The sequence below is a fragment of the Poromitra crassiceps genome (assembly GCF_964638095.1).
Source record: "Poromitra crassiceps genome assembly, chromosome: 4".
NCBI lineage: Eukaryota > Metazoa > Chordata > Actinopteri > Beryciformes > Melamphaidae > Poromitra > Poromitra crassiceps.
In genome coordinates, this window is record NC_139626.1 from 76201333 (window position 1) to 76224460 (window position 23128).

Sequence of the window (23128 nt, forward strand, 5' to 3'; positions counted from 1 at the left end):
CAGTGAAGTAGTTATACCAGTGTGAGGCAGCAATGCACCAACCCATGCCTAGTCAGCCGGAAATCAACAGAAGAAGAAGAAGAAGAAGAAGAAGAAGAAGATTTCATTTTCCGGTGTAAACAAATAAGCCAACATGGCGGTGCACGGAACAGACACGAGCCAGCCTCTACTTTCACATCAGATACCAGAGTTTAGTCCAAGCTAAAGGAGTAATATATTAGTATAGCTATATGACAGTAATGAGCGAGCCGACAGCTCGGTTCTACTGCACGGCCGGTCACGGCATGGAGCCTTTCTTACTTCAGGAGGTGAAGACGAAGCTCGCAGCCCAACATGTGAGTGCATTTTCGGCTCTGATTCACGCTGATGTCCGTCAGTGGCTGGACTGTCTGTCACACTGTCATTCCACTTGTTTCACTGTAGCCAGCTGTGTGAGAGAAGTGTGTGTGTGTGTGTGTGTGTGTGTGTGTGTGTGTGTGTGTGTGTGTGCGCGTGCGTGTGCGTGTGTGCGCGCGTGTGTGCGCGCGTGTGTGTGTGTGTGAGCATGTAAAAAATCTTCTAAATTCTCTAAAGAAGATATTAAAACAGTTGAACAGGAGAGAAAAATAATACAACTATCTAGGCTGTTTATTGCAATAGGTGTTTAAGGCCAAATAAGACCACAGAAATTAGAGGAAAAGACTGGTCTGTTTTTCACAAGTTGTTTTTAAGTCTAAATTAGGTATTTTCATCAATTATAAACTAATTCTGTCATCAGTGGATGAACAGTCATCTACGTATCACTATATGATGCTACATGAGTAATGATGTCATAATAAATCATAAAAAGAGGGGTAAATAGGCCTATAATAATCACGTCATCAAGGCTTGTCAGCAATATGAACACAAATCATTTATATGCATTCTAACTTTAATTTCTGGTGTGCTTTACCTCTTAAAAGGTGGGAAACCCGATCTTTACACTATATAACTTGCAGATGCTTTGGGTAAACTGAGTGTAGGTGTGTTAACTGCAGTGTGTCCCTGTATAATGAACTGAATGAATAAATATTGACTGAATAGAAATGTGCCTACTGTTACTGAAAATCAAAATGAGAATGAAATGTTTCTACTGTTTATGTATAGGGTTAGGGTTGAATGAATTGGACTTGCACACAGTAGTTTGATACTGACAGTAAGTGGAAGTATAAAATATGTGAGGTAACAGAAACTTTTACACATTTTAAATTTTGATATACCTGATGGCCAAATCCAGAAGGATTTACAATCAGTGAGGTAGAATAAGTTCCTTGTTCCTTGTTCACCAAAATGATAGGAAACCAAAATGAAGGAATTCAAGAGGCCTTAATGCCTTTACAATATGCCTATGACCATGGAATGATCGATTTGACTATTGCTTCATTGCTTCATTGATATTATTGCATTTAAGGTCAAGGTCAAGGTTCACTTTATTTGTCTCCCATGGAAGAAATGTGTCTTGCAGTAAAAGACTAAAATGCTGCACTAGTACATACAGACATAGGGGACATTCACACCAAAAGCGTTTTTTTCAGTCAGAACGCTATGAAAATCATGTTGAGAGCGCTTCCATTGTGCACAAAACACAGCGCACGGAGCGTATTTTTTGCGCTTTGTTTTATTTTCCCCTGCAGTCGCGCGCACTAGAGTTGAGCACACAACGACCACACGGACGGTAGCCAGCTGAAAGACAGATTATTGCCAATTCTGGCAGGATCCCTCTGGGAGGAGAAAATGTAGGAGGAGTAAAAAGACGAGCAGGGCGCTTTTCCTCTAATGTTCAACTTTTTCAGCTTTAAAACGCAGAGAGCGCTCCTCCAAAAACAACAGACGCTACCAGTGTTTAAACGCCAGATGCGTTCTTTAAAAGAGGAGCACGTCTAGCACATCCCTACATAGAGAATGAATTGCAGAAAGACGCTGGCAGCTCCAAAAACGCTTTTGGTCTGAATGTCCCCATAGACAGTACATAAAAAAAAGACAGTATGTGGTGACATGTCATTCATCACAGTCATAGCCTTTCAGACATACCTCTCACACCAAAATAGTGCTAAATACATACTGCAAAGTACAATAGTGCAAGATACAATTGGTTATAGTGCAGTCAGTTACAAAGTAACGATGCTAGTAAATCACACATTACATTACAGGCAAGCAAACAAGTGATTGTTAAAACTGCATGTAAGCAAGCAGGCAGATATTAGTAACCTGACTCCACCAGATGGGGGCGGTAAACAAATGTGAAGCAAACCCATCCATCTGGCAGCGTCAGGTTAACATATTAGAGCCTGTGAAACTATCACAGAGCCTGCTGTCTTTCTGTCTGACCTCAAGGGGGAGCCCATTCATCAGTTATAGAGGAACAAATGAGTGCTTGTATCTATTATGCTTACACAGAGGGACCCTGTATCTACTACCAGAGTTCATCAGCACATACTCAGAGTTCAACACATGGGAGGGCTCAGACAAAAGTGTGTTAACCTGCCGAATGGTGGGCTGCTCAAAGATGTCTTGGGGGGTGAGGGGGGAGAGCATTCCCATGATCTGCTGTTTTGACCAGACTAAATATTTGAGATTTACATTTGACTGTTAGGTTTCCAAACCAGCTGGTGACGCCATAACATAAAATGGACTCTATGGTTGCTCTATAAACAAGGCTAGGTGGAAACCTAGCATATGGCCGGTGTGGTAAAGCGTGCACATATCATGTTTCTCATAAGATGATTGTGGAATGGGATGTTATCTGGAGGGGAAAATGTAGCCTAAAAAAAGGAAGTTTAACATTACTTGTGGATAAAAGTGGATAAACTAATTTCTGAGGCAGTTTTCTTACATCGTGCTGTTATATAAAAAAAAGGTGGATAAATAAACTTCAGTCGCCCATATAGGCTACGAGACTATAAGGCTAGAACAACTGAAACTGAATCATATATCCCTAATATAATTGTATTCTTATCAGCATCATTGTTTATTTTGTGGTTTTATGGCACGTTGGACTTACCCTAGCCGGGCGCAAGGAGCAGACAGCAAGTAAATGCTGGAAGAACGCTGGTCCGCCCGCAATATGCAATTAAGCAGATTGAAAACAACATTAGCTCTGCAGCTGGAGCTAGCTTGATAGCTACCGGCTAACAAGTTAACATGCTCAAAGTGGACCCCTAAATATTTGTAGGAAGTGGCCTGCTTGATATCATGACCATGTGATGTATGGCATGTATGGTATCCCCAGTTGACCTGGGATCCACCACAATCTCCTCAGTGTTACGTACATTCATCTGTAGGTGATGCTCATGGATACTGTGACACAACATACAGAAAATAAAGACTTCACTGATGTGTTTAAACACTTCAACATGATAGGAAGCAGCAGGAGTCAAGCTTGTGGCGATGTTTGTTGTTGTTAACGTTGTTGTTGTTGTTGACGACGTTGTTGTTTGTCTAGGTGTGTCAGATCCCAGGTAAAGTGCTGTTCAGCTGCTCTGCGGGGATCCACAGAGTCAGAGAGCTGAAGGCTGCTGAGAGACTCTTCCTCCTGTTGAGACGAGACTCACCTGTAACGCTGCCCGCCCACAGCGGCCCAGGTACCACAGCACACCTGACACATGAACACACCCATCTTACAAAACACACCTTAGGCCTATATACCACCAAGCAAGATTAGTGGCTTAGCGAGGTAAGTTCAGGTTTAACTCTGGGTTTGTCGTGCTACAATGCTAGTAACTTCTTACCGAGATATATTTCCATAGCAACTTATGCTTCACACACAGTTAACCTGGTCGATAGCAGGTTAAGTTGCAAGGATAAGATTAAACCTTAAAAGGCACCGCTCACGAACCAATGAGCTTCCTGGAGAAGGAGAGCAGAGTCTTTTGTGACCGTCAAGACCCATTTAATCATACGTCTCCAAAGCACACCGTGTGAGCAACGGAGATGCTGAACATCGGTGGGGAAATCAAGCAAGCTGAATAACTTACGCATTGACTGCGTTTACATGGACTTGAGTATCCCGGTTACTGTCGGGGTTTTGGAGTATCCCGTTTTTGTGTTTGCGCATGTAAACATCATATCCCGGTTTCAGAAAGCTGGATAAGCCCTTATCCCGGTTTTGAGAAAGCCGGTTATGCGAGGTGGAGTACTCCGAAAGAACCCGGGATACTGTTGCATGTATACACCTTATCCTGCTTTCTGACCGCAGCAGACTTCCTGCGCAGGCGCGGCTTCAGTTCAGTTCATCTCCAAAAGGCAGCAGACTTGCAGGCATCCCCCCCCCCCCTCCATTTCATGACCAAACAACGCGAAACACACCGTGAACACCCTCCAACGCGAGGGGCTACCGTACACAACACAGCTTGCGCAAAATGACCCGTTTCACTATCAGAATTTCGTCCAGTATAAAGTATAGAAGTGCCGCACGATTAGGCTACTTCCTCATCAGACCGCCGTCAGACTCCAGGCATTTTCCTCTCTAACCTCGCTGCTGTAGGTCCCGCACATACCTACCGTAATCGTTTTACCTGGAAATACTCACTCGCAAATGTCAGTGCAATTCGACTTAACACGTTAACTGCCAACGACGTATTGGTACGTCAAGCAGAATCCAACCGTTGACTGCCAGCGACGTATTGATACGTCAAAAAAATCGTTTTTTTTTTTTTGACGGTGGGGCGTTGATCAATCCCTTTTACGTCTCCTATACAATTATTGGAGGTATTGAATGTGTATAATCTATTTTACCGACCCACTAAGTGTTGACAGTGCTCCCCAGAGCGAAATCAAAGAAAAAACTGCCGCGGGAGCAAGCCATTCAAGGAAATGGCGAGGCGATTTTACAGTAATCCACACTTGTCTTGCCCGAGAGCGACCGCGCAGGCAGCAGCACACAGAGAGCGGAGAGCGATTTGCAAAATAGATTATAGGTGAAACACACTTTGAAACACCTCAGAAAGGCCAGAATCAACATCTGCCCATCGCCCACGCATTCCCCGGCCCATCTTGACTCGCACAAGGAGCGTCCGCACGCAGGCAAGCAGGCAGGCAGGCAGGCAGCAGCAACGCGCTTCTGACACGCCCGCTGTAGAGCCAGGAGGAAGGAGGAGAAGACACACGGAGGGAGGATGTCCATGCCGACTTCCTCAAACAGCGGCCGTGCAGACAGGCACAGGACAGGACAGCAGCAAAGCACTGAGACTGTGACGGCCGCTGCAGCCAAGAAGAGGGAGGAGTTGAAGCAACTCTACCTCTCGCTCTCTCCCTCTCTCTCTCTCGCTCTCTCTCTCTCCCTCCCTCCCTCTCTCTCTCTCTCTCTCTCTCTCCCTCTCCCCCTCTCACTAGGATTAAACCTAGTGCGTCTCCCTCCCGAGAGGGAGGGAGAGAGAGAGAGAGGGAGGGAGAGCGAGCGGGAGGGAGAGAGAGAGAGAGAGAGAGAGAGAGGGAGGGAGAGCGAGGGGAAGGGAGAGAGAGAGAGAGAGAGCGAGAGGGGGAGGGAGAGAGAGAGAGAGAGAGAGCCAAAAATGAATGGTTAAAGTGACAGTTCTATCGAATTTCACAAAAAGCCGTTTATCTCTGAATATTTTTTCTGACGCTAAAACCATGCTGTATTCAACTGCTAATGCTTACATAACTACTAACTCTACAAACTAACTCTTTTAGACAGAGAAAGTACACATTCTATTAGTACTTTTGAGATATTGTATGTTCACAAACTCCAAGCAGAAAATAATCCTCGGCTCTTGTAAAATGAGCCACAATCCTCAAAAAACGGCTTGGCAGAAGCTACCTACAGCAAGAAAAAAACGGCTGGCAGTCAATGTGTTAAAAGTCTCACTTCTGAAGCGATGAGGAAAGAGTTTTGCCGAGTTTTGTATTTCGGTGATGAAATAATTAAATGCTTGGCAGCTTAGATAGGAGAAAGCATCAAAATGCTGCCCTATTCAAGTCTGTAGTATACAGACTACAGGACGAAGGTGTTGTGACTCAAATTAAAGCCAAAGCCGCGCGCTGCGTGCAAACAGGGACACTCCACCATGAAGAGGGAATCCCACGTCTTTGCCCAAAAAAGGTGAATGACGTCACGTCACACGCACCCAATATAAGCAAATAATAATAATAATAATGACCCCGGTTTGTATTGTAACGATCACAGGCGCCTGCGCAAATAGCATGCAGTGATCAGTAACCAGGATACTACTACTTATCATGTATACAGGGATATGAGTAACCTGCTTTCTCTCTCTTCCATGTAAACGCCATATCCCGAATATGATCAAAACCAGGATAAGCCTCATAACCGGGATACTCAAGTCCATGTAAACGCAGTCAGACAATCTGCATTTTTTGCCAGCCCTCCTTTTAGGGGTGCACCGATCACGTTTTTTTGCCACCGATCACCGATTGCCGATCGCCTATGGGAAATATCTGCCCAACCGATCATCGACCGATCATCGACCGATCACCAACCGGGATACTCAAGTCCATGTAAACGCAGTCAGACAATCTGCATTTTTTGCCAGCCCTCCTTTTAGGGGTGCACCGATCACGTTTTTTTTGCCACCGATCACCGATTGCCGATCGCCTATGGGAAATATCTGCCCAACCGATCATCGACCGATCATCGACCGATCACCGATTACCGATCACCGATATATAAACTCCTCAAAAAAAGTTTGGAAACGTTATTTTAGGTTGATTATTTCTCCCCTATAATAATACCAATTGGCATTGTATTTTATATCGTTGGAAAGCCTGATTAGTGATAGGGCTTTTTTTTATATATATATATATATATAATTATTATTTTATTTTTTTATATAAAAAAATATCGGCAATCAGCCGATCGCATATTTGAGGTCAAAATCGGCCGATACAGATTGCTTGCCGATCGATCGGTGCACCCCTACCTCCTTTCTGTGATTATTATGTGCAGCAGTGTTGCCTTTGGTTTTTATTACATCTTTGAATTCTTCATATTTCCTTAAGATTATGGTTTGTTCCTCCAGCGTGAAGTATTCATTTTTATTTGCTCCCAAGCACGTTTGACCTGCCGATTGCAGCTGAACGCTGCATGGAGAAATATCACTAAATCACCTGCGTAAAAAGGAACCATAAACGTCTCCAAAGCGCACTAAGGTGCTCTGTGTGCAACGGAACTGCTATTTTTATAGGCTATTTACGCCCGCACTGTGTTGATTCAGAGTATACAGTATATTTCTAACTTTAAATCTATGGTCTAAATAGGCCTACGGCAATTTAGAGTTTACACTTCTACTCGCAAATATTAAATACATCATCCCTGCAGTAAAACTCCATTGACTTTTCCCCGTTCAGATCCAGGAAGTCCGGGAAAAAATATGTCATCCCTGTGTTACTCTATTGGAGGCTGTAATACTCAAAAAGGTTGTTCTAGAATAGAATAGAATAGTAACGTTTTTTTTGTTTTTGTTTTTTACTAGAGGGAACCTCACATCTCCTAATCTCCTTTGACAAACATTTTTAATTTTTAAAATAAAAATATTAACTTTTGAGTTTTGAACAGATGGACTTTCCAAATGTACAGTCGCAGTATCATAACAATCAATGACCTTTCCACCTTTCCATGCCACAAATCTCAGGGGGAAAAACATAACTACTTCATACCTATGCTAATAATAGCCCTCTTTTTGTATAGACTTTAGCATTGTGCATTTTCTCTGACCGTCTTTGTAGCAAAGGCAGCCTCTATCCTGCAGTCCAGACTTCTGGGAGTGAGTGGACCGGCGCTGTAATGACCTGGAGCCGCCTGCAGAGGGAGCTGGCCGGCAGAAGAACCACCGCCTGCACACCCAACACTGCTGTTGGACCAATGGAAAAGAAGAGAAAGGGAAAGGAGGAAGAGAACATGGTGGAAAGAGAGAGAGGGATGGAGAGATGGGGGGAGGAAGAGAGGAGCCATGGAGAGAGTGGAACCCAGGCATCAGAGAGAAAGAGGAAGTGGGATGAGCAGAATGGTGAGACCAAGGTTATTATCATTAACTAAAACTAAACTAAAAGCTAAAACTAGGTGTGGGGGGGGGGTTTAGTTAACTGATCTAAATATAAAAACTACATTTTTTTTGGGGGGGGGGGGGTACTAAAACTATTTGGTCAAACACAACATTGGTGCATAGGTTTATTGAGACTGGGAATTGCCTTCACAAAGTGTTGTGTTTGTATTGCAATACCTATTCTGAACTTCTTAAATCTTACCCTGACAAATCCCCCCCAATATATCATAATCATAATCATAATCATAAATCTATAATTAATCTTTTTTTCTTTCTTTCCATTTTTACAGATATGTTTGTCAGGGTCTAGAAAAAGAAAATGTCTCTATCTAGGGAGCGCCATCATGATACTCCCACCATTTTTATTTGATAAATTATTTGAGAGAAAAAGTTTAATCTCATACTTGTTCTTGCTTCGTTTGCCACTGTCCCGATCACCTCTCCAGGTGTTAAAGTGGAGGAGGGACAGGAAGCAAGGAGAGAGGGTACACTACGGGAAGCCGGCAGGGACAAACTAGAGCCTTCTCCTCCTGCCCCCGTATCTTTCAGGATCAGCTGCAAGTGCACCGGAGCTCTGTCCAGACGCTTCAGCACACAGGTAGAAGAACATCATAAGTTGTGTTTCCATTACACTTTTGCGCAAAACAATTGCGATATTTCTACAATTTCGAAAAAGTACAATTACGACTTGCAGGCGTTTCCATTAAAGTTGAGTTTGAAGTCCCGTCTCGCGTATTCTCGTAGAATCTCTCTCGCGAGACTCCACTTTGAGGAAGATGGACGTCCCGGGAGTATTGCGTCGCCTCCTTGGTGTTGGCAATGTGATTTCGTTTGCTACTGCTGCTGCCGTGACTATTTTAAACAGAAGAAGAAGGCAGCGGATGATAGTTTATAGGCAAAGTCCTTATGTATGGCAGCGGCCACGTATAATGGATTTCTGGGAGAGGATCGTAAACGAGGAATTCACCAACGAATTGTGGATTCAGAATTTTAGAATGTCCCGGGCAACGTTCAACGTGCTTTGCGACGCTATTGGACCTCTTGTGGCACCAGCCCTACCATCCCCTCGCGAGGCACTTCCTACACAAAAGCGAGTAGCTATTGCCCTTTACAAACTAGCTACTTGTTCTGAGTACAGGGTTGTAGGTGAGACATTTGGAGTGAGCAAAACCACTGTGCACAGATGTGTGTATGGGGTTTGCCAAGCCATATGCGATACGCTGATGAGGCGAACAATCAGTTTGCCAGGCGTGAACGAGGCACTTGAGATTGCACAGCGCAATTATGAGGCACATAAAATACCCCAGGTGTACGGCGCAATCGACGGGTCTCACATACCTGTTCGTGCCCCAAGTGATGGCTATCGCGATTATGTAAACAGGAAAGGTTGGACATCAATTGTCCTGCAGGCCGTGGTTGATGATCGATTAATCATCAGGGATATCTCCGTGGGATCACCTGGATGCGCTCATGATGCTGCTGTGTTTGTCACATCACATCTGTTTAGGTAAAACTCCAAATCTTACCAAGTATATTTGTCAACATTTTTGTCAAAATATGCCATTATACTTAATAAGTCAAAATCATCTAACTTGTAAAATTTCAGTAGATAATGTAATGTTAATCTAATCGACTGCTAGAACTTTTATTTACATGTCTTCCACTGCAGTCTCTGCATAACTCACTGAGCCATCTCATGGTCAACATTGGTATTACACATTATGTTACTGGATATCACCACAGATGTTTGTTTTTTGTTTCTAATAAAAAACAGCCAATGGAACATGAAAATATGCAGTTGTCTGTTACAAGAAATATTTTTCACTTGTTACTCTGGGGTGTTTAAGGCCCCATATCTTACAGAAATTACTGTTTAGGTGATTTTGACTTATATTAAAAGTCTGAGTTTTGGAATGTACCACACCAAACCACAAACATATTTTTGGGTTGCCTTCAGATATCCAGCAAAACACCCCCAAGCAACAAAGGACATTGAGGGAGTCCAAGTGCCACTACTCCTTGCTGGTGACCCTGCATACCCTCTACTACCCTGGGTCATGAAGGGCTTCCCCGGTCCCAATTTGACAGCAACACAGGAAACTTTCAATGAACACTTGAGTGCCATCCGTGTGAAAGTGGAGCATGCCTTTGGACACCTGAAGGCGAGATGGCGTGTCTTGTCCAAGCAGTCTGACATAAACTATAACTTCATGCCGGTGGTGGTGGCTGCATGTTGTGTTCTCCACAATATATGCGAGGAGAAAAGACAGCAGCTACCACCTGCGGCATTAGGTCCTGCAGTGCCCCATGCCCAACAGCCCCAGGGATATCATCAGGAGCAACATGCAGGAGGCCTTGCGATTAGAGAAGCTCTTGCACAGCTTTTGGTCACAGCTCGTTAGTTTAGCCACACAAGCAAACAATCTGAAATCATAAGTAAAGTTAAGTTTACCTTTACCCACACTTTGAGTGTACATTGTTATTACAGTAACACACAAGCACATAGCAATGGTTTACTGTTTCAAGTTTAATGTGTGGTTTCACATAACATTTTGTTAACACAAAATATTTTTTCATTGTCTTATACAAGTGCCGTTTCAAAGAACAAAACAATATGGCTCCATGTACTGTATAAGCTGCCATTACAGAGAACAGGTACACTATGGCAACAGTTACTTTTTTTTTTTGTGGTTTCACACAACTTTTTGTTAACACTTCATATTTCTTCTTACAACAGTGCCTTTTCAAAGAAAAAATAAATATGGCCCCATGTAGAAGAAGCTGCCAAAATGAACAGTATCGCAACAGGCAAATAGCCTTTTTGTGCAAAGTTCCTTAACAAAACAGAGCTGCATGCTTTCCTTGACTTTCTCTCTCTGTGTGTATCTTTGTATGGCTGTCAGTCAGTCAGTCAGTCAGTCAGTCAGTCAGTCAGTCAGTCAGTGTAGACCTGAGGGCCTCTGTGTACACACATATTAAAGCTCAAAAATGTCAACATCCCTAGTAAAAGTTAGTGCAATTAACTGTTGCATGTAAACTTACAGGTAAATAACATTAAAGTGACTAACATAGCAACATGGTAGCTTGGTTGTATGTGTTATGACCTACAAAGCTTGGTATGTTCTGTAAGACTGGGGATCACCTCCCCCATCTGAGGGAGATGTAGGAGGAGGCTGCTGCTGATATGATGGAGGTGCTTGGTTGTGGTACACAAAAGGCTGCTGCCCTTGGAAGTAGGGATTGTATGCTGAAGGTGGTTGCTGGGGGAAAGGCCGAGCTTCAGCCATCACTTCTAGAGCATGAGCATGGCGCTCTGCTACATCTGTTGCCCTCTCAAAACATTGAACTGCTCGATTAAGCGCATCAGAAATCACGCTTAGGGTGGCCTGATCTTGTTTTGCTTGATCCCTCATCAGGCTCATGTGCACTGATGTAGTTGAGGCTCTACGGTTCTTTGGCAGTCTCCATGCCTCTTGAGGTGTAGGTGTGGGTTGAGGTAGAGATGATGCTTCCTCTTCTGGCACAGGGGCGTCATCAGGGCCGTGGAGCGGCATGGGCAAAACATCAAAGGATGCTATAATGACAAGAAGAAGGGATAATGAGATAAATAAATATATACACAATACTGTGCAAAAGTCTAAAGAGTTTTTATATAAATTGTCTTGGATGTTTATTCTTTTTTTCCTCCTGTATTAGTGTGTCAATAGACTGCTCTTGGTACATTTTGTGATATTTGGAACCTTCAATTATTTTTGAAAGCATCTTACATGTACCTGAAACTTTTGCAGAAAGACAGATAAAAGAATAGTTCTGTGTAAAATCTCTAGTTTATATTTTTTAACTACTCGTTTCATTTTCTCCTCAAATTAAGTGTTTATTTTTTGTATTTGGGCAGATCAGGTTTGCAGGATAGATATTAAGAGGGAATAAAGCAGCAAACAAATAGTCACGACGGTAAGCCCACTTTGTTTTTGTCCTATTTCTTTTCTGATCTAATCAGCCAGCCAATATGGTGTGACTTTAAAAGATGGCAAATTCTTGGCTTACCCTCCGAATCCGTGGTACTAGTCCCCGGAATTGGTTCCTCATCGTCGGCGTCTTCGTCTGCCTCGGCATCAGCATCTAATAATTCATGGAATACATAATGGAATATAATTACAATAGTAGCACTACAACATCTAAATCAGGCCTACAACAGATGGTAACTAAGCTGTCCCTAGCGTTAGCATGCATGTTCACGTTAGCACATTTGCTGACTTCAGGCCATATAAAAATGAAAGAATTGGGACTTACCCATGCTGTTGATAACTGACGCCAATGATTGCACGATGGGCCGATGACCTAAAATGCTGTCCATGGCACCGTAAAAGTTAAACTTTACTTTAGCCTTTCCCCCGGCTCCGCTCTTGCACAACAGGCGTCGTTCTGATAGGTAGCGTTGCTTTAAAGTTTTCCACTTGCTGCAGAGATTTTGCCACGGTTTATTGAACCCCTTCTCCCTCATTTTCCTTTCTAACTCCCTATAACAGTCTGCATTCCTCTGTTGTTTGCTGTCTAATATGCTGGTTATATTGTCCTCCCTAATGAGGTTTAGAAAAATCGTTGTCTCCTCTTCTGTCCACACATACCGTGTCATGTTTGTAGCCAGCTGCCATTTGAACAAACAAAGAGAACTGCGTCACGTGACCCCTCCTCTACGTCACGTATGGGTCACATGACGTGCTAATGCGAAAAAGCTGTTTCCATTACACTTTTGCGATAAACTGCTATATCGACACGTCTGAAAAACCACCTCATGAGAGCGCAAAAACGTTTTGCGATATTTGGGAGGTTTTTCGAAATTTACGTGTTTCCATTACCCACTTTCTATTGCGATATTTAGATTTTGCGCATTTCAGAGTGTAATGGAAACACGACTATAGATACACATGCTATATTGTACAAGTTCCACTTAACTGACCTGCTCTGCTTAAAGTCGAGCTGAACCCAAGAATGACTGTTCTTTTCTTTTAGTTCAAATACCTGGGTATGCAGTGCACCTATTTAATAATGTATGCAAAACAAATCACAACAATCTAATTTCTTTAGTTTTTCACACTTTTTCACATCAAGGCCCCTATCGTTGCATCGGCGCAGTTTCTAGGCCGAGCGGCAGGCGCAGATCAAAGCAGTGGGCGTGGAAAGGCGCACTTGATATCGTCGTGCTGGCGCTAGATGCAGCCCAAAGCATTACAATCACGCCTTTTAGGCGTAAAATTATGCACCGTCATGCTCATTGGATAAGTGCAATAAACGAATCGCACGCTTGCCTTTTTAGCTCCAATTCCAGTGATCCCGCAAAACCAGACGAAAGCCAAACGCTCTGCCCCCCCCCCTCCCTTCATCCAGCCTGTCTGTCTGCATTATAGGCTATTATTCCATATTATTATGCTTCTCAAAGCAATCTAACTGCAGTTTCAATACTGCAAGCATGTAAATACGCTACACTATAGCAAGATCAAAGTGAAAATAATGTTCTATGCATCAGCTAGAAAAATATAGCCTATTAGATTGGTGAAAGTTTGTCCAGAAAGATATCATTTTCTCTCGCCTGCTGCAGGAAGGATGATGCACATAAATATACCCTACATTATGTCAAGTCATTGCATAAATGTGTTTTTATTGTAAAACTAAATGTGAAATAGGGCCAAGTTATTGGAGGGACATCAGAGTATAGCAGATGCCATTAGAAGCGCGTTCCGAAGCGCGTTCCGCTGTTACTTCTCTAAATCACGTTAACTCCACAAGGGGTATATATAGGCTCAAGAGGACATATATGTTTCACATAGGGTGGTGTTTTCATTTCGAAGTTTTATTTGGTCCAATATTGAAATGTTGACAATGGCAGGCTGTGTTACCATTACACATTAATTTAGAACTACCTTTTATATCTATTTTGGCTCATTTGGTGGCTATTTAGTAGCGAAATGAAGAAACACAATGCATGCTGGGAACTCAGAGAGAGAGAGAGAGAAGGGTGACAGAGAAGAAGCAGTGAAGGCAGAGAATAGGCCTGCTTTTCAAAAGCGCAAAGCGCTAAATGTAGGCCAGCTCCCAAGATATAACTAGGCTGGTATTTAGCGCCGACACGCCCACTTTGGGACTGCGCCACGCCCATTCGGCCTAAAGCGCATTTGGCAGCCTAAAGCCTATTGCTATCTTGCCGAAACAGGCGCAAGGCACGTTTTTTTGCGGTTAAGGCCCGTAATAGCGCCGATGGCCTGTGGGAGAATAGAGCCCCAAAAGTTCGTTTTTCAAGATTTCATTGATAACAGTAATTTACAGTTTGCTGATGTCACCTAGTACTATCAAATTTCTACCCCATTTCAACCAATCCTATCACGACATGCAGCTGTCAATCAATCTTCATTTCTGGATAATTTTCTCTTCCAAATGAAGTCGAAAATGGCGCTTAGTGCCTGTCATCTGGCAGAATTCCTATCCCATAAACTAACTACCGGTACTACTAACTTGGCCAATTGTTAGAAACATGGATAAAAAACAAAAACTATAATCTCTAAGAATGCAAAGAAATGTAACTGGCTCGTTAAAATGCGCATTCCAGTGATATCGTATCGTTATAGCAGCGATAATGGCGCGCGCATCCGAGAGCTTGGTTGTCAGGGGTCGCACTTCGGAGATTCCAGGCCGACGTGTGCACTCACTGCTCGGCAACACGAAGGCAGCTGGCTGCCTGCGGGTCGCTGAGCTCCACTCAGCCACTCAGCCTCCCGTCAAAAGGCTCTTCCCGAGGGGAGCGCCACAACACACTGAATCGCACTCGATTTGGAGGCGGAACATGCCAGGATTGGCCAAAGCCCAATCCAGTCCCCAGAATTGTCAAATAAAATCATCGACATGATACTATGACCCGCCTCTCAACCTGTCATCTTAGACAAACTATGTTTTCAGTCTGAAACGGACTCATTATGCACGTGACGAACAGGTTCAGTTCGACTTTAAATCAGTGTTAGATTGATATTTTGTCAAAGTGAATAATTCTGACCCTACACTAGTTCAGTGGGTCTCAAACTTTTTTTACTTGAGTTCCCCCTTTCCCTGATTTCTATATCCAAGTACCCCCTTTACCCGATTACAACATTTTGCTTAGAAAACTGCAAGAGAAAACAACAGCATGTGATGCAATGAAGGAATGATAACCCACCTTTTGAAGAATATATCATTACAAAATAAGAAATGGAGTGAAGGAGTTGCAATTAGTGCCTCCTGAGCAGATTTCATTTTAACATTTCATTTATCATGATTTATTCTTACTTTTCTCCATTTTCCCCTTTCTCTCAAATACCCATCCTAGGGAGGTACGGTGGTGCAGTGGTAAGCACTCACAGCTCGAAGGTCGTGGGTTCGATTCCCACCTGGGACGATGTGAACGCTGAAGGAATGCGTGCCCGTCCGCATGTCCTCGAGTGCCCACCGCCCGGGTGGGGTCGTCAAAAGGGCCTTTCTGTGTGGAGTTTGCATGTTCTCCCCGTGCCTCCCGGGGGTTTCCTTCATATAGGAACCCCCTTCACAAAAACATGCAATATCCTGGTTGCTAATGTGGTTCCTCCTCTGGTCGTTAAGGGCGCCTTGTCAGAGGGAGGGGAACTGGTTGGAATAGCGTGATCCTCCCACGTGCTATGTCCTACCGGTGAAGCTTCCTCTGTCAGGTGAAAAGAAGCGGCTGGCTGACTGCCCATGTCTCGGAGGAAGCATGGAGCCAGTCTCGGCTCTCCCCAGATCGGCAGAGGATGGAGCAGCAACCAGGATTGAGAAATCAAGCGAGCACTAATGGGGGATAAAATGGGATTAAAAAAATCGGGAAAAAAACACAAAAAAAAACAAAAAATACCCATCCTGTAGTACGTATATGTACCCCTAGGGGTACGAGTACCCCAGTTTGCGAACCACTCCATAAGATTTCAAGTCGAGGGTTGCCGATGATATCGGCACGTCGTCAGTATCGGCCGATAATAAAGGATTTAAAATGACATATCCGCCCGAAACGAACATTTCTGCCGATAAAATATAGACGCTATAATTATTAGGGATGCACCAATCGATCGGCACGTGACCGGAAATGGCCGATGTCCACGTGATCGGCCTCGACCGGTGATCTGCGCCGGTCACTCTAAATAGCCGATTCTGTGAGCCGATTTTCAAGTGACGTGTGCGCACCCGAAAGCAGCGAGACCGAGACGGATGAGTTGCAGCCAAAACAAAAGCTGCCACTACACACATGCCACAGCATGTCTTCGTCGGTGTGGAGCCGCGGAGGGGCCGGGTAGGTTGGAGTCCACTCCAGTTTGAGCGGCTCGCTTCACCTCACCCCTCTTCCCCGACCAGCTGCAGTCCACATCACCGCTGCCTGCTGCTGCTGCTATCTGTCAGTCACGTTGTAACGTGGATACAGCCAGGAGAGGACTTTTGTTTCGTATCGCGAATAGAACGACGAACATAATAATAAAACGCATCGGACCAGTGTGCAAGGTTTTCTGTGCGAGATGATTTTTTTTTCGAATGGCGGATAAAAAAAAACGGACTGTGTGTAAACTACGATATTCAAACTGAGTCAACTCAAACTCATTTCCTCATCTAGGCTACTCAATAACAGCCAAATCCATAACTGTAGAGTGGGCATGGCTTCGAAGGTCTCTGGGCTCCAGACATATAGGCTATAAACTCCTTGTCCATGGATAACTTTTTGACGTTTATTTATTTTATTTTATTAGTTTATTTGGCAGGGACATATACAAAAAAAACATTAAACCCCATAGGGGAAGATATGCTTTGTAACATATTTAGCCGTAGGCTACTTTCCATCTGAAGCCCCTGTTCTGTTGCACCTTTTTTCTTTTGGAAAAGTAAATGCATGATAGCTGTGGGATATACTGGAATTAATTGTTTTATATTCATTGTATTTACACAAAAAAGAAAAGCTCTGTCCAGTAACCTGGAACACTTTTATTTTGAGATGTATTTGAGTGAGATCGTCCTACCTCATGCAAATGATAAGAAATGTGACATGAATGTTAATTTTCTATTAAAGCAAAGTAAAAAAAAAAAAAAGTAAAAAAATAACCCGCCAATTATTGTTCTTAGAAAGAAAATCGGAATCGGCAAAAATCGGTACCGGCAAGTCGGACTATTCAAAAATCGGAAATCGGAATCGGCCAACAAAATCGCAATCGGTGCATCTCTAATAATTATGCCCCCATGCTTGGCTGTTACTATTACTATTACTATTACTATTACTATTACTATGTCACAGGCCTTCTTGAGGCATCTATTTTTCCATTGGATGCCTGACAACCAGGTACAGACTAGCTGCCTGTGTTGTTGGGAGAGGGCCTGGTAAGACGAAGGAGGAGAGCGGCTGGGAGACAACCCACAATGCCTGAGCCTCCATGCACCGAAGGGTCTTTCAATGCTGCGACGTAGCACTGGCTCTATTGCAGCGGATTGGGAGTGATCAACCCTTCCGCGGGCAACGTTGCAGACAGAGTAGGAAGGCTGATCCGTAGCGGCTGCTTCCGGGACGCGGGTCGGGGTCTTAATCGGCCTCGGCCGGGTCTACTGGGCGAGGGTGTATGATGTTGGAATGACCCGAAACACCTTGCGACCCCAGTCAACATCACTGATGACGCGTCCCAGCGCATGCTGAAGTATGTATATTTTGAACGTAGAACCCTGGTTTCCCTGGCCAGTGACGCTTAGGAATAGACTAGGTGACAACCAAGGAATAGATTGGTGACAAACTGGAGAGACAGTTGACGGTCGGAGAGACGGCAACCCGGTACGGGATGGGTTAGCAACCCAGACTGGCTCTCTCGTGAGGGAGAAATCCACAAACGCTACGGATTAGTCTCCCGAAAATCTGTGCAAACATCGGCGCGGCCTGGGGTCCTCCAGGCTAGAGCGAGGTGCTCGGCGCAGCCGGATGACGTGCAGCGCACAGGCCTTCTTGAGGCATCTATTTTTCCATTGGATGCCTGACAACCAGGTACAGACTAGCTGCCTGTGTTGTTGGGAGAGGGCCTGGTAAGACGAAGGAGGAGAGCGGCTGGGAGACAACCCACAATGCCTGAGCCTCCATGCACCGAAGGGTCTTGCAATACTGCGGCGTAGCACTAACTCTATTGCAGCGGATTGGGCGTGATCAACCCTTCCGCGGGCAACGTTGCAGACAGAGTAGGAAGGCTGATCCGTGAGCGGCTGCTTCCGGGACGCGGGTCGGGGTCGTAATCGGCCTCGGCTGGGTCTACTGGGCGAGGGTGTATGATGTTGTCAGACCCGAAACACCCCACGACCCCAGTCAACATCACTGATGACGCGTCCCTGCGCATGCTGTAGCATGTATACTGAAACCTAAAGTTTTAATATTTGTCGGGTGAGAACGTAACATATATGTGACCAGTTTATCAGAATAACGCCTATTGGAAATCTTTAACGAGCAGCGAGGACCGGGAGTGCTGACTGTGCTGACACCGGTCGGACTAGCTATCTGTCAAACCCTACTGTAGTTAGGCTACTGGCAGTGAGAAAACACTGTCGACGTGCTTTTGTAACTGACGTTAAATGCCGACCGGGTACAGCCATCGGCTCCTCGCAGCAGTAACGTTATGAACATGTAACTGAAGTTGGCCGCAGTGTAGCTTAATTCTGAATGTTTCCAAACTTCATTCATACTGACGTTTTCTTTTGAAAATGGCCGCCAACTATCGCTGAACCGGAAGAACAAATACGTTGCGTCGAACGCGGAAGAGAGAAAAAGTGTGTGTGGTGAATAAGGTGAATGTATTGGGGCCTGTGTCCACCTAGCGTCTTTTTCCGACTGTTAAATGCTGGGAGTGCGCTGGGGAGCGCTGATCACAGTGCACAATATACAAGGAAGCAGTCTGAAACTAACGTTAGTTCAGTGCGGTAGTAGCTTGATAGCTGACAGCTAGCAAGCTAACAACACATGTAGGCTACGTTATTAAAAGCAGTAAGCACAACACTCACCAGAAATATTAAGTGTCTAGCCAATCTGCTCCCACAATTGAGCCTTTCTGTCTCTGTTGCGATAGTTTCTCCATATGATTAGTTGCCAGAACAGGAGCATCCGACACCAGCGTCTTTCTGAAAAGTGAAATTATTCTCAGCTGGAAGCGCTGGGAGCCGGCGCACAAAAACGGCGGAGCGCTCTGAAAATAGACGCTGGGCGCTGCACACTTTCTCTACACGTCCGTGTGCGCCCGCATACGCTCTCCCCCCATTGGAAACAACTGAAAAAAGACGCTGGACCTGAGGAAAAGACGCTAGGTGGACACAGGCCCTTGGACTGCACTTTTGATTTTTGTGATTTTGTCTTTCTCTATTTTTTTTGTCTTCGGACTATTGATGTGACCGGTTGTGTCTTGTGTTTATAGGGGCTGATTAGCATATAGCTAACTGTATATATGTTGATAGCATTATAACTATGTGCTTGTGTCTTGTGTTTATAGGAGCTGAGCCGTGTGATTGGATCAGGTCTGAGCAGACTGCTGGGCTGGAAGGCTGACCTGAAGAATCCACAGCTGGAGGTATGCACAGTTACACACACACACACACACACACACTCGCACGCACGCACGCACGCACACACACACACACACACACACACACACACAGACACACACACACACACACACACACAGACAGACAGACACACACACACACAGACCCATATTCTCTCTGACAGCAGTGTTGACTCTCCTCAACATTTTGCGCATATTGTTGCTAAAAAGCTATTCCTGAATTCATTTGGGATGTGTTGTGTTCAGTTAGTTTATGACTCTGTGATAGGCATGGGTCGGTTTGAACATTTTGAAACCAGTTTGATATTCCCCAAAAAACCGTATCAAACCGGTATATCGAATTTTACACACACACACACACACACACACACACACAAAAAAAAAAAATATATATATATATATATATATATATATATATATATATATATATATTTTAAGTGTAGCCCATAAATCAGTGGTTCTCAACTGGTGTAGCCTCAGGACCCACTATTTTCCTTGTCATGAAGTCACGACCCAAATTTCAGATTTTTTTTTAAACCACTCAAATTTATTGCACAAAAAACAGCGCATTAATTTAATACACAATGCCTTCATGCACTGTTATAAACCTCAAATGAACAAAAAAGTGCAACAGAAGTGCAACTAGGGCTAAAAACCAATTGAAATAAGGCAGACTTGAATTACAGGCCTATATGTTTGTAACAAGTCAAACTGGTCATGCTCAGAAAGTCTTATTTGAACTCTATGAAATAAAAGGCAGACTTCTCTTGAATTACATGCCTATATGTTTTTAAACAAGTTAATAATAATAATAGTAATAATAATAATAATAATAATAATAATAATAATAATAATAATAAAACAAGTTAACCTGAGCCCTGTACTACGAAACTAGTTTAACAGATCCGCGATAAGTCCCTTTGATCTGGTTTGACTGAACAGGATCAAAGCTATCTAGTTAACTGATACTACGACGCTGGTTTTTTACTAGGTAAGTGGACCTGGGATCTGCCTGTGCACGCGCACGTTTTTCGCTCGTGCACAGGCGCGCGTCCACGCGAAAGAGGTGCGCTAGCCAATCAAATTATGAACAGCTGAGTTGATCCACGCCCACACCCATTTCCACACCCATTTCCTCGTTCCATGAAAGCGCAGTGCATGATCAGAGTTTTAGCGGATATTTAATGTATCCGCGATTTAATGTCAGAATGAAAATCCGCGTTGGATAGTCTGCTGAAGGGCTGTCTAAAGCAGCAGCTTGTATTCACATCAGTCATTTGATTTACTTCGATCAGCGATTTCTGTCTGATACAGCTGCATACATTGATACAGCAGCAACAAATGTAATCTCAGTCTATACATTTCCACAATCTGCAGCCTATTTAGACCATAGATTTAGAAACGCATGCTCAATGAATAATGATCTCTATCACTCATGTGTGTGGTTGCACTGATCGAATAATTCATATATAAAATAGCCTAGTATAAAGCCTAATAGCCTACTATAAAAGAGAAAACTGCTGAACTGAATTGAGACGATGCAGATTTTCTGGCATGTAGGAGAATATCACCCTCACTCCATTTGAGGGTCCATTCATGATATGCGCCGCGGTGATTAATAGTGATCATATTTCTCCACGCATCGTTGAGCTGTTAAGACATAAAGTGGTAAGTAGGCTTAATTTAATTATGTAGCCTACAGAGCCACAAATGTTTTTCTTGTTATATTCTCAGTTGACTGCAATCTATTTTTCATATGGCGATCTTATATGAACGGTGAGTGACTCCAGAGAGCCGATTATATGGGTCTGTCATGGATTTTGATCTTATCCTCTGAAGCTAACCTGGTCGCGACCAGGTTAGCTTTGCAGCGTCAGTTGCCATGGTGATTGAAAGTTAACTTGCTTTGTAGTACGGCTAAACCAGGTTTAAACTCAAACTTACTCGGATAAGGCATTAAACTAGCTTCGTAGTACAGGCTACAGGTCATGCTAATCCAGTTTCAATAGTAATAATAAAAATAATATTAATTACGTTCTCTAGTCTATGAACGTATTTTAAGCTACATTTTTCGTCAGGCACATTCTTAGTCGCCTATTGTAGATCCCCCAAAGAACCCACGGCCGTAAACCAAACAATTCAGCCATGTGCTCTCCACTTTTCGTCCATATATGGTCAATGATGTCACCCTAAAAAAGGAGTCTCCGCTGAAGACGTGTTTGAAGAGAAGACGCGTTCGTATTTTCCCATACAATGAGGCAATCAAGTAAACTAAAGTTAAAGCTATAGCGTTAGCCGAGTAAGCTACATGAGGGCAAGTGGTGGACTGGATATAATACAGCATGGAAGTTCGCTCCTTTTATAGCGTTTATAGCGTCGGGTGGATGGCGGGCGCGGATCTATAAATAGTATGAAATAATTTGCGCGGATTTATGGCGGGCGGACGGTTCATGCATACACGCGGATTAGGATGGCATAAAAGCTCATCCGCGCATCTCTAATATATATATACATATATATATATATATATATATATATATATATATATATATATATATATATATATATATATATATATATATATATATTCTCCTGGGGGTGAACGGGCCATTTGGGGAACTACAGCTTTCAGGATCACTTGCTCTGTCAAAGCCTGAGCTGGCCCACTGGTTGAAGGCTGATCTGGGACTGTCAAGTCAATTAAGACTGTGGTGGTGGGTTACCTATCATCAGCTGTTTCCTCTCCTCTGCAGGTGAACATCTATCTGAGTGATGACCACTGCCTGATCGGGATGCCACTGACCAGGTTGTTAGGCAAAACACTTCTACCTGTAGTTCTGTGTGAAATGTGTGTCTCTTCTCTCAGAAGGGCTACAGTACATTTGCCTTGGAAATGTATTCTTAAGTAGCCAAATCAGGGATTTCTTACATTTGTCTGTCTTGGGAACTAAATGGAAGTAAAACTAATGACAAGGAATGTAGTCTCTCATCCTGGAGCCAGGCTGGCTAAAACATACTCGTACTGTTGTCATGTGTGAACCTATCTGACCCTCAGCCCCCCTCCCTCCCCTCCCTGTTGTTATTCTGTTGGTGCAAAGCCAGTTAACACTACAGCAGGGCAAACGTTTCAATCATTGAATTTCAAAGATGCAGCAATTTCCCCCCCAATATTTTATTTTAAAGATTTTCTTGGAACAAAACAAGAACAAGACAAACGAACAGGCTCAGACACAGGAAAGGAAAGAAAAGCATGTATGTAACATGACACTATTACAATGTTGTAATGTGTTGCTGTTAGCTGCATATTATGTGCTTCTAAGAGATGTTGTCATAAGGGGTCAATGAGGAACCAGCCGGGCAAGTCACCCGCCGCCCCTAACCTCATCGAGGTAGGCCAGAAACGGATCCCAAATAGTTAGAATTTTTTTGAAGTGAGTTGGTCCTTAGGGACCTGAGTCTCTCCATCCTTATAACAGAGATCAAGGTCCCTATTCT

The 23128-nt window shown here is 43.7% G+C and overlaps 1 protein-coding gene and 1 long non-coding RNA gene across 2 annotated transcripts in view; one reads left to right on the forward strand and one right to left on the reverse strand.

Annotated features, from left to right (window-relative positions):
- Positions 1 to 200: 200 nt before the first annotated feature.
- Positions 201 to 23128, forward strand: part of LOC310775944 (THUMP domain-containing protein 2-like) — a gene marked incomplete at its 3' end in the record, with an annotated part of 40471 nt that continues 17543 nt past the window's right edge. The window contains exons 1-6 of the mRNA XM_083636067.1: positions 201 to 335; positions 3461 to 3599; positions 7720 to 7761; positions 8483 to 8634; positions 19562 to 19639; positions 22387 to 22439. Of these exons, the coding sequence (XP_083492193.1) occupies positions 231 to 335; positions 3461 to 3599; positions 7720 to 7761; positions 8483 to 8634; positions 19562 to 19639; positions 22387 to 22439 (569 nt within the window). The 5' untranslated portion in view covers positions 201 to 230. The remainder of the gene's footprint in view (positions 336 to 3460; positions 3600 to 7719; positions 7762 to 8482; positions 8635 to 19561; positions 19640 to 22386; positions 22440 to 23128) is intronic.
- On the reverse strand, positions 11489 to 12464 carry LOC310774398. The gene is made up of 3 exons (XR_014552597.1): positions 12330 to 12464; positions 12084 to 12158; positions 11489 to 11610 (listed from the first exon to the last, which is right to left on the reverse strand). It is a non-coding gene; the product is annotated as an uncharacterized lncRNA (long non-coding RNA).